The sequence below is a fragment of the Bacillus rossius genome, chromosome 1 (assembly GCF_032445375.1).
Source record: "Bacillus rossius redtenbacheri isolate Brsri chromosome 1, Brsri_v3, whole genome shotgun sequence".
Taxonomy (NCBI): Eukaryota; Metazoa; Arthropoda; class Insecta; order Phasmatodea; family Bacillidae; genus Bacillus; species Bacillus rossius.
In genome coordinates, this window is record NC_086330.1 from 100,231,669 (window position 1) to 100,246,935 (window position 15,267).

The 15,267-nt window shown below is 34.9% G+C and overlaps 1 protein-coding gene across 2 annotated transcripts in view; it reads left to right on the forward strand.

The window, feature by feature from the left end:
* The window catches only part of LOC134540777 (transcription initiation factor TFIID subunit 4), an 86,747-nt gene extending 72,352 nt beyond the window's left edge, over positions 1 to 14,395 (forward strand). For both annotated transcript variants that reach the window (XM_063383697.1, XM_063383706.1), the window contains one exon: positions 4,080 to 14,395. In XM_063383697.1, the coding sequence (XP_063239767.1) occupies positions 4,080 to 4,193 (114 nt within the window). In that variant the 3' untranslated portion in view covers positions 4,194 to 14,395. The remainder of the gene's footprint in view (positions 1 to 4,079) is intronic.
* The last annotated feature ends 872 nt before the right edge of the window (positions 14,396 to 15,267 follow it).

Below are 15,267 nucleotides of genomic sequence, written 5' to 3' on the forward strand. Positions count from 1 at the left end.
AATATAATACTGTTATTTATTTTTTCAAACATTTAGAATGTAAATATTAAGTTTTAAATATGTTGCATGAAAAACCTGATTTCAAAATAATAGATGCTAATTTTTCCAGACCCTACTGATTGATAAGATTACTCTTCTACCACATCAGTCCAGGTTTGGTTCCATGCAGGTGCAAAACTCGATTTTTTTGCAGGTGGGGAAACGTGGCAGACGTTGCCAAGAATAGGTTTGTGCGAAGCTTTGACTAAGCAAATCAATCGAACATCTTTTTAATATTCGATTTGACTTCGCCAGAAAATTTTCTATTAATTTTATTTGAAGCTTTGGTTTTAGTGGAAAGCTTTTGTCTGATGTGAAACTTCACAGTTGTCTAAAAGCTTTAAAACAAGCCTAAGATTCGTTCAGGAAAATATTTTTTGTAGGTTTTGCTTGAATAAAGTTGGTTTCTTAAAAATTTCAAGAGGTGGCACTCCGTTTGTTTTATGAATGCTCAATATTAATATTATGAATGGCTATTTTATTTTTTTTTTAATCATGTTATTCATAGGGCCCACTTAATCAGTTCAAAAATTACAAACTTTAAACAAAATTTGTTTTATTTCAATTGTATATTTTATAAGAAAATTGTAATACATTTTTGCCGAGAACAGTATTCACAATTTGATTTGACTTGTCAAATATTTTAAAAATTTAGTATGATATTTGCTTTGCTTCAAAAAACTAGTATTCGTACAGGCCTAGCCAAGAGTCGGTGGGTTTTCTCAGGGTACTCCCATTACCCCACTGATTAATTCCATTGATACTCCATTCTCATTAAGTCTGTATCACCCCTCATCGTATCTTAAGAACTTTGATGTGGATGAGCCGTTAAGAGTGTTCTATGGTCGTCACAGCTTGGGTGACATTGTAGTTTATCTGCTACAATCCCTTGAATTGTATTGTAGATATGGTGACAAAATTTATATCTTGCATGGGTAAATATAGCTAGGTGGGAAACCAGATATTTCCCGCAAAACCGGGAACATGTCTTTCCCAAAATTTCGGGCAGGAAATTAATTTTTCCAGTTGCCAAAATGTCGGGCAGGAAATTAATTTTTCCAGTTGTCCAATTTTATTTGTGTATTAAACACTTCCATGTTCCAAACTTGTTATAGAACTATTTTTAAACAAAGAACTGCACTCTACCTGATTCAGTACATGCAAGTGATAAAAAAGGCACCATTTGTTGCCACTTCAGAGTATTGCTTATTACCCTCAAACGGTTTGCTTGTTTCTTCCATTTTCCTCTCTATTCCTTCTCTCGCAGCTACTTGTTCACACAGCATTTCTTCCCGGCTTCTCTTCGTCTCTTCTTGGTTCTTCACCCTTTCTTGGTTCTTCACCCTTTCTTGGTTCTTCTTAATCTCGTCTGGACTGCACTTAGTTTCTCCTTGTACCATCTTCATGATTCCTGGTGTTCTCATTGTCTCTTTTAGGTATTTTTCATCTCTTCTTGATCTTTCTTCACCTCTTCCTGTTCTTTCTTCATCTGTTTGTATTTCCCCATTTCTTCTTGACTCATGTTCTTCACTTCTTGGCTTTTCTCCAGCTCTTCTTAGCTTTTTTCTCTCTCTTTTTTCTGTCTTCGACTCTCCTTGGACTGTTCTCATCTCTTCTTGTTCAATCTTTATCACTTTGTAACCCATCGTCATCACTTCTGTGCTCTTATTCAGCTCTTCTCGGCCTATATTCAGCTCTTCTTTGATCTTCGGTTTCTGGCTGTTCTTCTCTTCTTTGCTGCTATTCTCCTGTTGGCTTATCTTCACTTCATTAAGATTGAGTATCATGGCATCCAGCTCCTCTTGTGAGTTTTTGTTTCATTCTTTATTTCATTCTTCCCCTCTTGATTGCATTTACTCTTCATGGCCATACTAGCCTCTTCTTGGTGGTCCATTATTTCACTTTTAATTTCATTCTGAATGGCTTCCTGGTTACTCTTCATCTCATCCTGACCACCCTTTGTCTCCTCTAGGCTATTATTTGTCTCACTCTTCATTTCTTCATGGTGGTTCTTACTCTCCTTCATTTCACTCTTCACTTTGTTTGTGATGTTCTTTGTACTAGTTCTTATTGCCCTCGTGTCATTCAAAATTTCTCCTAGGGCAACCCTTATCTTCTTGATATAGTACTCAGCAGCCATCTCTCTCTACCACTTTCACTAATCGAATAAACTAAATCATTATTTATTCCTATTATTGCTCTTAATTTTAAAAATTTCTAGCCTAAACTTCCAATCAAAAATAAATTAACTCTATTACATTCAAAACTAACACCACCTACATTACATTCAAACTAACTTTTAAACATTGGGAAGTCACTAACACTAAAGTTCTAAACACTAACTTTATTCTCGAAAAACTAAATTCTATTAATTAGTGCTATCCCACTTCTGACACCAAAATGTTACGAATTATTTAGGGAGAAATCTGGGTTCGTAAGGAATAACACAATTAATTAGTACAGTTTTATTTATTAGTAATGTTCTACACTATAAATTTAACTACAGCACTCAAGATTTTTGTCCACAACAATTATTGAAACATTAACACTTTCCATTGGAGCTTGGCTCGACAGTGACTCGCTCTTGTGTCCGCCTCTGTTCACTTCCTTCGCACACTCACCCACGCCGCGCTGCAGCACAGTCCTCAACTGTCGCTCGTCGCACCCGACTGGCTCGTCGAGCCTTCTCACAGGTATCCCAGTTTGCTCACCAAGAGCCACTTGCCCTCTTCACCTCTCGTTAATCGCACTGGTATCGCCAGTATCATTCCCCGAGGGGGAGACTTTCTTGCCTACTCTCAGAACCCTCGGAACTCGCTCGGTACTCCCATGGAGACCGGCGTCACCGCTTATATACCAGTGGCATCCTTCTCGAAGGAACGAGAACACTCAGAACAGCGATGCTTATTCACGGCACTTCTCGTGGCGCCCTCTGTAGGACTGGAATTCCCAGGCTGCTAAAGGTGACCATAGCCTGAGGCTGTAAGGTACGTGGGGAGCGGAGGTGGGTGGGTGGCAAGGACCCTTATAATCCGCGCTGGCACGCGTGGCATGCATTACGTCATTGGAGGGCACATGACGCCAGCAATGACGCCAGTCCTGTCTGCGTTCGTAACAATAGTTACGACCAGTCTACCACCAAATTCAAACATTACTATTATCTTACTTTCCATCTTTCTTGCCACATTTATATATGACACTATAGACGTTATGACTAGCAAGCAACATAAACAAACACAGACATAAATAAAAGTTCCAGAAGTAAGTGTAAATTCACTGTTAATAGTTTTGCATTATTGCCAAATGGGTACATAGCCATTATAAATAACTAAAACAAGTTAATTAACTTGAGTTAACGCATTGGAGACTGGTTGAACATGACCTACTTGGACTAGGTGGACTGCACATTTTTCACAAATTTCAAAAATATTTGGTATCTCTATTTTTCTAGTAAATTGTTATTATAATATACAAAATTAAAATTCATAGTTTTTTCTACTTAGATGCATTAAAACATTTTATTGTTACTCAAAAATAAAAAAAATTTACAATTTGAAAGAAACCATGTTTTTGGAAATAAAAAAATTTTTTACGACAATATCTTACATGAAGATCATGTATACCAGACTATTGTCGGAACACCATAGCATTTGTAGACATGTGTAACATACCATACAAATGGTCTAATATTACACAAATAACATATTTTGCCAAACATATATACTATATCCGGCAATAATGCCCCTCTCCCCTCTTTTTATCAATAAAAATATCTCCACAAATTTCACATTACACAGTTTGAGAGAGTGAGAAACACCTTTATAATGAGAAGTCCTGATGAATATCAGAATGATTGTAGTATTGTAAACTATAAAGGAAAACATAAATATATGGAAGAAAAAATGTACAATACTGTACATAAAAAGTATAGTCACACTGTATCTGCATACTGGAGGGATTTTGTAAAATCGGTACAGCTGTACTCTTAAGCCCTAATGCATTGATTGGAGGCATGATGTGGGTGGTGTGGCGTGTTGCAGTTGCCGATGCGGCCGCGCCTCAAGCGAGTCAACCTGCGCGACCTTGTCATGCTGCTGGAACAGGAGAAGGAAATGTGTCGGACTCCCACGTTGTTCAAGTCGTATCTGAAGTGATGATGGTTGTGGACCGGCGCGGTCTCCGTCGGCGTTGCGTTTTGCGCCGGGGAGATCGCGGTGACCATACTTGCGCGGTATCGATTCCACGGTCCCATTGCAGTGGCGAGGTAGTGGGGACCGCCCTCGCAGCGGTGCGAGTTTCACGCGACGTCTGCGACTCTCGAACCGTGGCGTAGCCGTTTGTTGCCGTTAGTTGACTCCTGAGTATCTCTCGCGGGCATGTTTGATTGGCCTTTTGCTGAAGTGAGTGTGATTTTCATTGTTTTCTGTTTTTGATGTTGGAATTCTTATTTAATGCAAAACCTAAATTTATTTATCTTAATTGTTTAGCTTAAGGAGAATCAGATATATCTTGTCTTTTTGGGTACATGTAAATGGCCAGTAGTAACTTATTTAAGTAGTGAACGGGCAATATCCATACTGGGCCATCGTGCTCATTTTACCTGGTAAGTCTGAGAAATTCCAAGAGTATAGTCATTTTATACAGTTTAAGGTCACATTTTGGTTCCTGTGCTCATCAGATTATGTCAAAATATTTGCTTCATTGAAATGTGCATGTGCTGTGGAGACAAAGGTGAACCGAGAATGCTAGTGTCCTCAGGATCAGGGCTGTAGCTCAGAAACTAGTTCTTAAATTTTTTGAGTGCACCTACAAAGCAGGTCAGGGCTGCAGACACATGAGTCCATGCTAATTCTCGTGTTTGACGTTTAGAATATTAGTCATAGAATTATTTTCAGAAGCAAATTTTTATTTTATTTTATAAATACTGATTTTCTTCTCTTTCAAAGGGTAAGAAAAAATCCACCTGAAGGAATAGATGATCGCTCTGAAGCTTTCAATTTTTGGTTCATATGTAACTGTGTAGTATGATGAGTGTAAACGTAAGTCATGTGAAGTGGTAAAGATATACTTCTTAAGTAAGTTTCTTTTTTGAGTGTGCCTCTTAAATTTTAAATTCCCCCGCCCCCCCCCACACTTTTTTTTTGTGTTAAACCATTGTGAACCTAACTGTTCATCAAAATTTGAATTGCTCATGGTGGACCTTTCTTATGGAGTGTAAGTAATACGATTTTTGGACCATATGTACATCTTAAAACGAAGTAAAATTTGTTTTGGTCTAGCATTCTCACCCTAATCCATTGGACTCTTAGATCTTAGCATGAATTATTATCGGCTGCCATATTTTGAAACTGCCATTTAGTGTGCTGTTTTTAACTGAAAGTGTAAAATGTCTACCTTGAGTCAATCGTCAAATGTCATAAAAAAAATTTGTTGTGTCAGCAGAGGTTCATAATTTTATTAGATATAAGTGACTTGCAATTTTTTCCCAGTCATTACCACATTGTTGTTGTGATCTCGATTATGACGCTAGAACTTTAATTGTTGCTCTACCAAGTATAAGAAACAATTATTTTACATTAAAATAATTGGTGTTGTGAGCTTTACTGGTTGAGTGTCTTGTTGCAGCTTGCTGAAGTGTTGGGTGTAATTGAAAATAGAAAAATAAAATGGTAGTGACTTAGTGTTGCTTAGTATTAAATGCAATAAGTTAAAATATTTTTACAATGCATTTCATAGTACTTTGCTTTGGAATTTGATTTTTCAAATTACCGAGGTAAGTTGTATTGTATAACTTGATTTAAATTTACTTTTTTTATCACCATGGTTTGGTATTTAAGTGTTTTTTCCCTTAATTATATCATTGTGTTGTTTTTTTAGTATCTTCTTGATATGACAATCCTAATGATCTCAAATACTGATTAAATAAATAATGGGCTTATATTAATTCAGTTGCTAATTATTCAAGGTGTACTGATCATAACGAAATGCTTCCTAACGTAGGCGTGGTCATAATTATTCTTAAAAATTAACTTATTTTGCTTTTATTTCTGACTAATCACAAGAAAAAATTTTCCTTTTTCATTGCTATGCATAGATGTGTGGAGAATGGGAGAAAATGTGCAAAGCAGTATTTTGGAAGATGGCCAAACTTTAGTTTTAATGCCAGTTGTTAAAATATTTTTGGGCGTTAACAATACGAAAGGTGGTTGTGAACTGTTAAGATAACATGATTTGTTTCAGTAAATACTCATATACAATTAATTGTAAATAGTCATTAATAACCAACAAATTGTGATTGGCTTTGGTGCACCAATCGTTTGTGCTGCTGTATTTTAAAATATTTAAACTGTGTTTAAAATGATTTTAGAGCACCATTGTAAGCAAATAAAATGCCAAAGAGAAGCAAGGGAAGACTTGTAATGAAGTGAATTTACCTCACAAAGCTTCAGGCTGAAAAGGACATGTGGTGTGTGTTATTGAAGTGGTAACACGAGGCTCTGTAAAAAAAGTACCAACATAACATAGCCGTGGTAGTTTACCTCCAGCGGTGGCCTGTCAACTGCGGAGACAACAGTTGGTAGCACTGTGTACATCCTTGTCTCACAGGAATTTTAGTTGTCAACAGCTTAGTTTCATATCTATTTTCCTGCCAAAACTATCATATAGCCATCCGGGGCCTAAGCATGATGTGAGACCATAAACTGTAGTTTCTGTGAGACACTCTTTGCATATTAGGTATTCCAGATGCACTCTTACTTCCAGCAAATAGTTTGTTTCCAAGGGCGGGGTGCATTTTCTGTCAGTTGAATTGGACATACAGGCCAGCTGTATGTTCTGTGTATGTTCAAAACTGAGCTTATTTATGTATATATTTGTGTATATATCTTTTTTCGGTTTCCTGTTTTAATATATGACACTATGTGTGAATCAAGAAGATAAATTGTGTTTGAGTCTCTTTAAGCCATTATCAGTTATTTACTTCACATTTTGATTTTTTCAAAGATTATTATAAGCTATTGTCTCATACTTCTTGTTATAGTAAGTGCTAAATATCTTTTGATTTTATGGTGAATCAAGTGTTTCTATTATATTAGGCTTTTTTTTTGTGACAAATTATTCTAATTAGATCTCAGGGAAATAATTATTTATATATTATAAAAGGTGCTTGTCTAGTCTACTGTGTTAGTCTTAAACACTTAAACAATACTTGAAAATTTATACACCCAATGACCATTTTACCTTTAATATATTGGTCAATATGTTTGTATTTATTTTATAAAATATACAATTTGGTTCAGAATAGTTCAGATATTCAAAATGCTACAGTTATTGAAATAAGCAAGTGTAATTTCCCTGAAAATTAATTTTACAGTAAAATAAAATTAGCTCATTTCACAATAGTTTATAGGTGCACTGAAAACAATTTGGTAGTTATGTTTGTATAATAGATCAGTAATGTATTTAATATAATAACTGTCACAAAGAAGACATGAAAGTACATGACCAGAAACATGTACTCTTATAAGTCTCCACTAAAGTAAAAACATTGATGGCCGGTTTCACCAATGTCCCCTAACTTTTAAGGGCTGCTTAAGGCATGTGTAAGGGCTGCCTAGCACATTGAATCGTTTCACCAACAGTTAAGGAACTCTTAAGTAATCTTAAGCATCCCTTAGTTTAAGTGGTGGAAATCGGGCCCCTAACTATTTAAGCGGCACTTACTGACACAAAACAAGAAAAATAAAATGGATGCCGTGGAGGAATACGAACTAGCCGAAGATGTACATTTTATTTTTGATATAAATGTTATTGCTGAAGTTGTGGAACATTTTTAAGGTGAACTTAATGTGAAATCCTTTATTATAAATACATTCGAGAATGTTCGCATACTCCACTTTTATTTAAGAACTCATTTAATAAGGAAGTAATTAAAGGTTTTTCTTTTGAAAAGTCTTAAAAGAACATTTATTACAAGGAATTTTGTATGTCCTAAAGGAAATAAACTGATATTTTTTTTTATTTTCATCTGCTATTAAAACTTAGTTTAAACTTAGACAAAATTACAATAGCGAATAAATTCTCCCATGCTGCGTCCTTTTCTTTGCTCGAAACAGCATCCGTCCTCTTATTTTCTATTATATTTTTATGCCTCTCAACTAGGCTCAACACCTTCATTTTCTCATCAGAAGAAAAGTTTTGCGTTTTCATTCTCTTTGTTTCAAACTTTTTCACACTACTTTGCAACGACCATATAGCTACTACTTTCCGTGAAAATACACTAACATCGTAACATCCAATTACTGCGAAATTAATAAACATTCAGATATTTGTTTACTGTTTAGTAAAAATATTTGATTGGCTTATGTATGTCACGTGACAACAAGTTCGAAGTACCAACCTGAAAACTATTAGTACTTATATCTGTACGAACCCTCGCTCTATGGCAAGCAAGTCCCTAACTAAGCAACCCCTACATAAGTGAATGTTACGATGGTGAAAACCAATTTCGTGAGAATTGACTTTAAGGAACGCCTAAACTTAAGCAGTCCTTTGCTGAGGGTGTGTTTAGGAGGCGTTGGTGAAAACGGCCCTGAGAGTTTTTTCTAAGGTGCATTTGGTTAACTTCAATGCGGCATACAGTGTAGGTTGATTGGATTAATTAAAAAAAAGTGTTTGAGTTGAATTACTATCTGCATCAGTATTGGCTTGTCACTTAGGCCTTAGTCATCATGTTGTAACACCTTGTCCACCACTAATGACAGTCCGTCGTGAGAACTAAGTCATTGGAAAGAGTATATTTTTTATATTTAATCTGGAAATATTTAGACAGCTTCTTGAATAGCATGTATCCACAGAGTTTGTATTAGTTGGTCCCAGAAATGTCCAGCTTGCTTAACACAAACATGTGAACATTCCTCACAAAGTACTGCGAGTCATTGTAGATTCCACCGAGATTATATTCTTCATCTCTTTTGGGTTCCATAGCTTCAAGCTCTGCTGCCGATCAGTGTGGTCTTTATGCAGAAAACAAAAGTTATTCATTTGAATGTATAAAGAAGGCCTGTTTTGACAAAACAGGATGTCATGAAAGTCGCAAAAAAAGTAACGAAACTGAAGGACTGGTCACAAAAGTCACAAAAAACTCCCAAAATAAACAGTTACAGTTGTGGTTGTTATGAACGTTTTTATTTCCAGCAGCTTTTTTTTCTAACTTAATTTGTTTTTTGGCACCCCACTTAAGTTTAGAGTCGTTTGTTAAATATAAATAGTTGGTGTTGTCCATTTAAAACTTATTAAATCATCTCTGAAAATATTTTTAGCTTTTTGAGCATAAAAATAGTCATGTTCCTGCTAATATCAGATCAATTATGTATTGTGTTTAATTTTTCTTATATTTTAAAATGGCCCTGTCATATAAAATATGGAAAGAAAATGTTATTAAATGTTTTGAAAAAGTCCTGCAATTGACTCACCAGGTTTTTGTAGACACTGTGCATTAATTATGAGGTGAGCATGAAAGTAGCTATAGTCAGTATCATTATTTATTTATATGTAAATGGACTTGTTTTGATATAAGAAGAATTATAAAATTTCAAATTTTTTTACATTGCCTGGTGTGCAGTTACTAGGATGTGTACTCCAAAGAAGTACCTTATTATGATCTTGACAACTTATGTTCAAGTAATGTTTTTTCCTTAAGGTTGGACCACTTGAATGTGCAAGTGGTAGTGTTTGCAGCTGTGTTTGGATGTGGAAGCTGGAGGCAATTGGAGTTGGTCTTCACATGTTTCTCTGCAAACCACTCAATTACAGGATAGTCAAAATGTGGATTGCACATATTTCTAGAGGAATGTAGAATAACTGTGTATTACATGGGCACATGACACTCGTAATAGTAAAGAATTTAGAATTGCCTGCTGAATGTTTCTTTGGAATTTTTCATGGCTAAATATATTTTATTCACAGTTATGTACATATTATGTATTTTAAATAGTCATAATTGCTTATTACTTGTTAGTATTTGTAATATTTTTAAGTTTTGTGGGGTAAAAACATGAAAACGGTGTATTTAGTTCTATGTAAATTGTAAAACGGTCAACAAAAATACTCCATAGAACAGAGATGTAATCAACTCACATAAACCATATGTGATTTACGTGTTTAACCAAGCTATAGTTAAATTAGTAGAAATATGAAGAAAATTTACCCCATAGTTTATTTGTGCCAAATAGACCTGGTATTACTTACTACATTTGTTCGTAACAAAATTACTATTTAAATACATTGTTATATAAGCTAGAATCCAAAAATTTAATGACCAAAGCATTCTACAGTCTAGTTAATTTCGAACCAAATAGTTTTGACAATATTTACAATTCTATTTACTGGTACTTTAATAATTTCATGTAATTGAATGCAATGAGTATTTTAAGAAAACAAGCTTTTTTTTCTGATCTTCTGAAAATAATTCTGTATATGTGTTCAAGAAATTTAGTGTATTACTATTTGCTTTGGGATTAGGACTTAAAAATCCGACTTATTTGATATCACCCTGTTAAGAAATACGTAATGTGTATGGCTGTATGGATATTGTTATTTAAAGAATGTACTAGTATGTAATTTGGGCCACTAATTTAATGTTGCAAAAACAAAGAGAATGATTTTATGATTGAGTGGAAGAAAACTGTACACTCCTCTAATTGATCTTTACCTTTTAACTTTTTTATTTCCATCCCATACTGCACAAATTCAGCAACATGGTTTCTCGTGACTGTTCACGGTATTTTGGACTGCCGGTGAAGCAGCTTACTAGTTGTAACAGCACTTATCACTTGTCGATGCTTGCCGAGTTCACTCTTTATGTCTGCTAGCGCTGTGCGCTTTGCTTATTTCACCAACCACCGTAAAAACTTTATTTATGTATATGTGTTCTTCATATACTGTATTTGGTAAAAGTAATTTCGTGAATGTAACGGAAATTTATAACCACAATGCTGCCATCTGTGGTGGATGGGGCGAACTAAATTCACAAAGCTAAAGGGAAACTTTATAGGTACTATTAACTCTTTAATGAATTTTAACAAGATGGGCAATATTTTAATAAAATTCCTTGTGGAAAATCAGATCCAAACCCGAGGTTTAGTATTTTTTCAAGTCATTTTTTTTTTTTGCTTTTATCGGAGCTGTTTCATTTTATAGTTCAATCTGCTAATCAAATGATTTGATAGTCTACTTAGCTGATCCGGCAGCGTATTTTAGCGGTGGGTGCAAGAACTACGCATGATTCACATCAAGAAATGTAGTTGAAAACACAATTTGCATACTTATTTTTGTGCTTGGCATTATTTTAAAGAATTGTACGTAAAATTTTGTGTTAAAGTTTGGTATTTTTGCAACATGAGATCACATGAATTTGCTTGTTACCGAAGTTAGATGTTGCACATCTCTGGCGAGTACTGAAAGACACCCCCCTCCCCCCCTACTCCACTAGACCAAACACTACTATGCTTATGGTGTGATTTTAGAACTGTGGTGGTGTGTTGCAAAGTTTGTTCTTTGCAGTAACTTAGTTGAAGTAGTGCAAATTTAAAAGTGTTTGTAAAACTTCAGATGAAGCATCTGCAAAACTAGTTTTGGACTATGAAATAGAAATGCAAACTTTGCCAGACTTGTAAAAAAAAATTATACAGAAAAGTGGTGAGCCTTGCATCATTAGTGCGGGTCAGTCACCTGAGATGATATTGAGGACACCTTTTTTTTCTCCCCAAGATTCATATTCTTTGTTTATTGTGTAATTGTTTTATGAAGTTAATGCAGGCTCTGCTGATCAGGACTAATCAAATTACCATCCTTGCCTACTCTGTACCAACGATAGTCATCCTGATATTTCCCAAGGTTGGCAATTATGTGTTGGTTAAACACAATCAGGCCAAAATCTGTAATAGTTGGTCACATTTCCCACAGTAGGAAGTGTACTGTATTTCTTTTAGTTTTTGTCACAATGAAATATAATTCATGGGTCATTTGCAACTCTATATCCTGGCTTTAGACCTTGAAACAAAGATAGATCTATTGTGAATATATGTATCATTATTTCATTTTAAGTGTTGATTTTAGTTTTACCACCTTCTTTGTGCAGCTATTATTTAAATAATACTCATTATTTATGGCGTATTGCACAATTAACAACAAAAAAAGGTTTTACGGTGGTCAATGTAGTTTTATAGTAACTGTTTGAAATGAAAGAAGGAACTGTACTTACTGTGCTAAATTAATATATGTGTAACAGTTCAGGTATATGTAATCTGCGAGAGGCTTTGTTTGTTCAGTAAAATAACAATATGGTTTGCAGACACAGTTAAAATTTGCTGACTTTATGGCATATATATATGTATATATATACACACATACATATATATACATATATATATACATACATGCATACATACATACATACATGCATCATTCTTCTTGAAATTGTAAGTGTTGCATGTATTATAAAACTGGTTTTAATGCATTGTGTTTCAGCAGTAGACTTCAGTATAATTATTGTCATCATTTTGCAAGCTGGCTGTAAAAATTAAGTTTTTCTATGATCGAGTTCTATGCCACCTATCATTGAAGGTTATAAAAAAAAGTTAGCTTAAATATGCATGACGTTGTTTTCTGTGAGTGCAAAGTTATTTTTGTTGCCTGTAGTTGTAATGCTGTATTCAAAAAATTTTTGTTAGAACAGTTGATTTCTTTGATTTCACGTTGTTTTGGTATTTAAAATTTTTAAGAAATTATCTGGTTAGCAACAGTATCATGTGTATTTTATTTATTTGGCCAAACAAATAATTGACTTATAACCATAGTGATTTTTTTTTTATCTTTACTACTGCAAGTCTTACTGGTTTTCACTAAATTTTCGAAGCAATGAGAATTGTAGTCACATAGATAAAGTATTTAAGTTTTTTTGTTTTTTTTTAATATGACATGTATAAAATTTGGGATTGATTTGTGAAATAAGTCATGGTGCTGCCTGTAAATATTGTGGTTAGCAGAGTCATTGGCAGTTGGCATTGCCCCAGACCAAAACCAGTTTAAATCCTTCTGGCTTCTGACAAGTGTAAGGTTTTATGTGAGCCTGATGTTATATACCTACCACTGCACTCATGAAATTTTTGCCTAACTATGTAATCAAGTAAGTATCATCCATGTGAAACTTGGCATTGCTGTATTTGTCAAAGATATTTGATGATTGCAAGAATCTCATATATTTATTAATTGTGAATTATATTCTAATGCAAAAAAACTGACAGAAATCTGAACTTAATAGCAATTTATTTGTGCATGTAATTGGAAAATGTTGAAAAGATAACAAATTACTAAATTGTTTGTTTAAAAAAATGTTTGGGTAACGGTTACATTTTTTTAGCACTTGCTCAATTACTGTAGTGATGTTCAGTGTAGTACAGGTTTTTTTTTTGTAATGAGGTAAGCGTGAAGAAAATGTACCTGAAAAACTAAACTGTGGTGGTTGCAGTCTCCGAGGTGTTTGTAATGTTCAACATAATACGTAACTAGCATGTAAAGAATCTTTTTACTGCGGGCAAGAAACGAGAGATACTTAGGAGCAAAAAATAATATTCTAAATAGTACTACGTTCAATGCGATGTAGGCAAGACTAGCACTGTTGTGGCATGAACAGGGGAAAAAATAAAAATAATTTTTTTATTAGTGTCAACCCAAGTGCAATTGTGGAGCTCCGTGCGCGCACACACAGAGCGACCTGTGTTTGGCTGCGCAAACTTGGTGCGGCGTTTCCAGTGTGTGGTGCGATTCTTGCGTGTTTTCAAACTACTTGCGGACAACTGTTTGTGTGTGATGGCTGTAATTTTCACGTCATGTTTTATAAAGAAAATGTGGCCTGCTGTGCATATACATAATATATATTACATAGCAAATTGTAAATATTGAAATGCTGTATCCACTAGTTGACTCAGTTGTAGATAATATTGTTATTTTGTATATTTGATGGGGGCCATTTTCTGAAGAAAATAACAGAATGTTTTAATAATACGTAAATAATAATGATTATGGTTAACAAATTTTGTGTATTTGGCTTCTACCAGCTCCTTTTTTTTCCAGAAAAAAATAGTAATGTTTAGAAAAAAATATTTTATTTTGATGTTGTAGAGCATTAATTTCAAAAAGCTTCCACATGTGTCTTCGCAAAAACTTTTGCGTATGCTGGCTTCAACTACTTTCATACGAGCTGTAGAAAGGACAGAATTTGTGAGTACTGCAAATGTCGGGCTTGTTTCAGTTAAAATATTGTTATTGTTGAAGTAAATATTTTATAATTTTGATACTTATGTGTTATTTTTACAATTCCTTTGTAAAACTTATGGAAGTGTATTAACAGGTCTAAACCCATTGTAAGTCTTCCCTCCTCCATCCTCCCCCCCCCCCCCCTCCTTCGGGACAATTTTCTGGGCTATAAGTGGTGATAAATGGTAGTGTCTGAAGTTATAGTTAATTGTTGAGCACTTTAAAATCTATTCCGAGTGTTTTCTTCTTGTCAGTTAGACATTAACTGCAGAATTACGTTACTTGCTCTGATGTACACCGTCAACTGCACTAGCACTAGCACTGCACTAGCACTAAACAAGTGCAGTTGTGGACAGGGTGTGGTTTGCTGGAATACACTACAGTGGAGTCCCACTAATCTCAACTAATTGGTGCCAAGACCTGTTTGGGATTACCATTTTTTCAGATTAGTCTTATAATTGCCATTATGCAACAGCATGTAGTAAAATGCAGCTCTAGTTAGTTATCATGTAAAACAGCCTTAGATATTTTTACAAGTAAAAAATCACTAAACATGTTTATAATTGGGTCAAGATATCAAAATATTTTTTTTAATACAAAATATTAATTTTTTCCCCCCCACCCTAAACTCATTTAAATTTTCAGGACTCCACAGTATTTAACTGGCGTGGCTCGGAGGAGAAGCTACGTGATGGCCGAGTATCAACTGCACGCTGGCGTGGACTTGAGGAGAAGCTACGTGATGGCCGAGTATCAACTGCACGCTGGCGTGGACTTGAGGCAACTCGCCCCGAGGGATGGTTGAGAGGGTAGAGTGTCGAGGGGGAACAGTTTGGGAAGTTCAGTTGGAGGGGGGTCAGGTTGTCCGGTCCATGTGACGGGTCGGAAGGCGTGCTGCCGACACACTTCGTT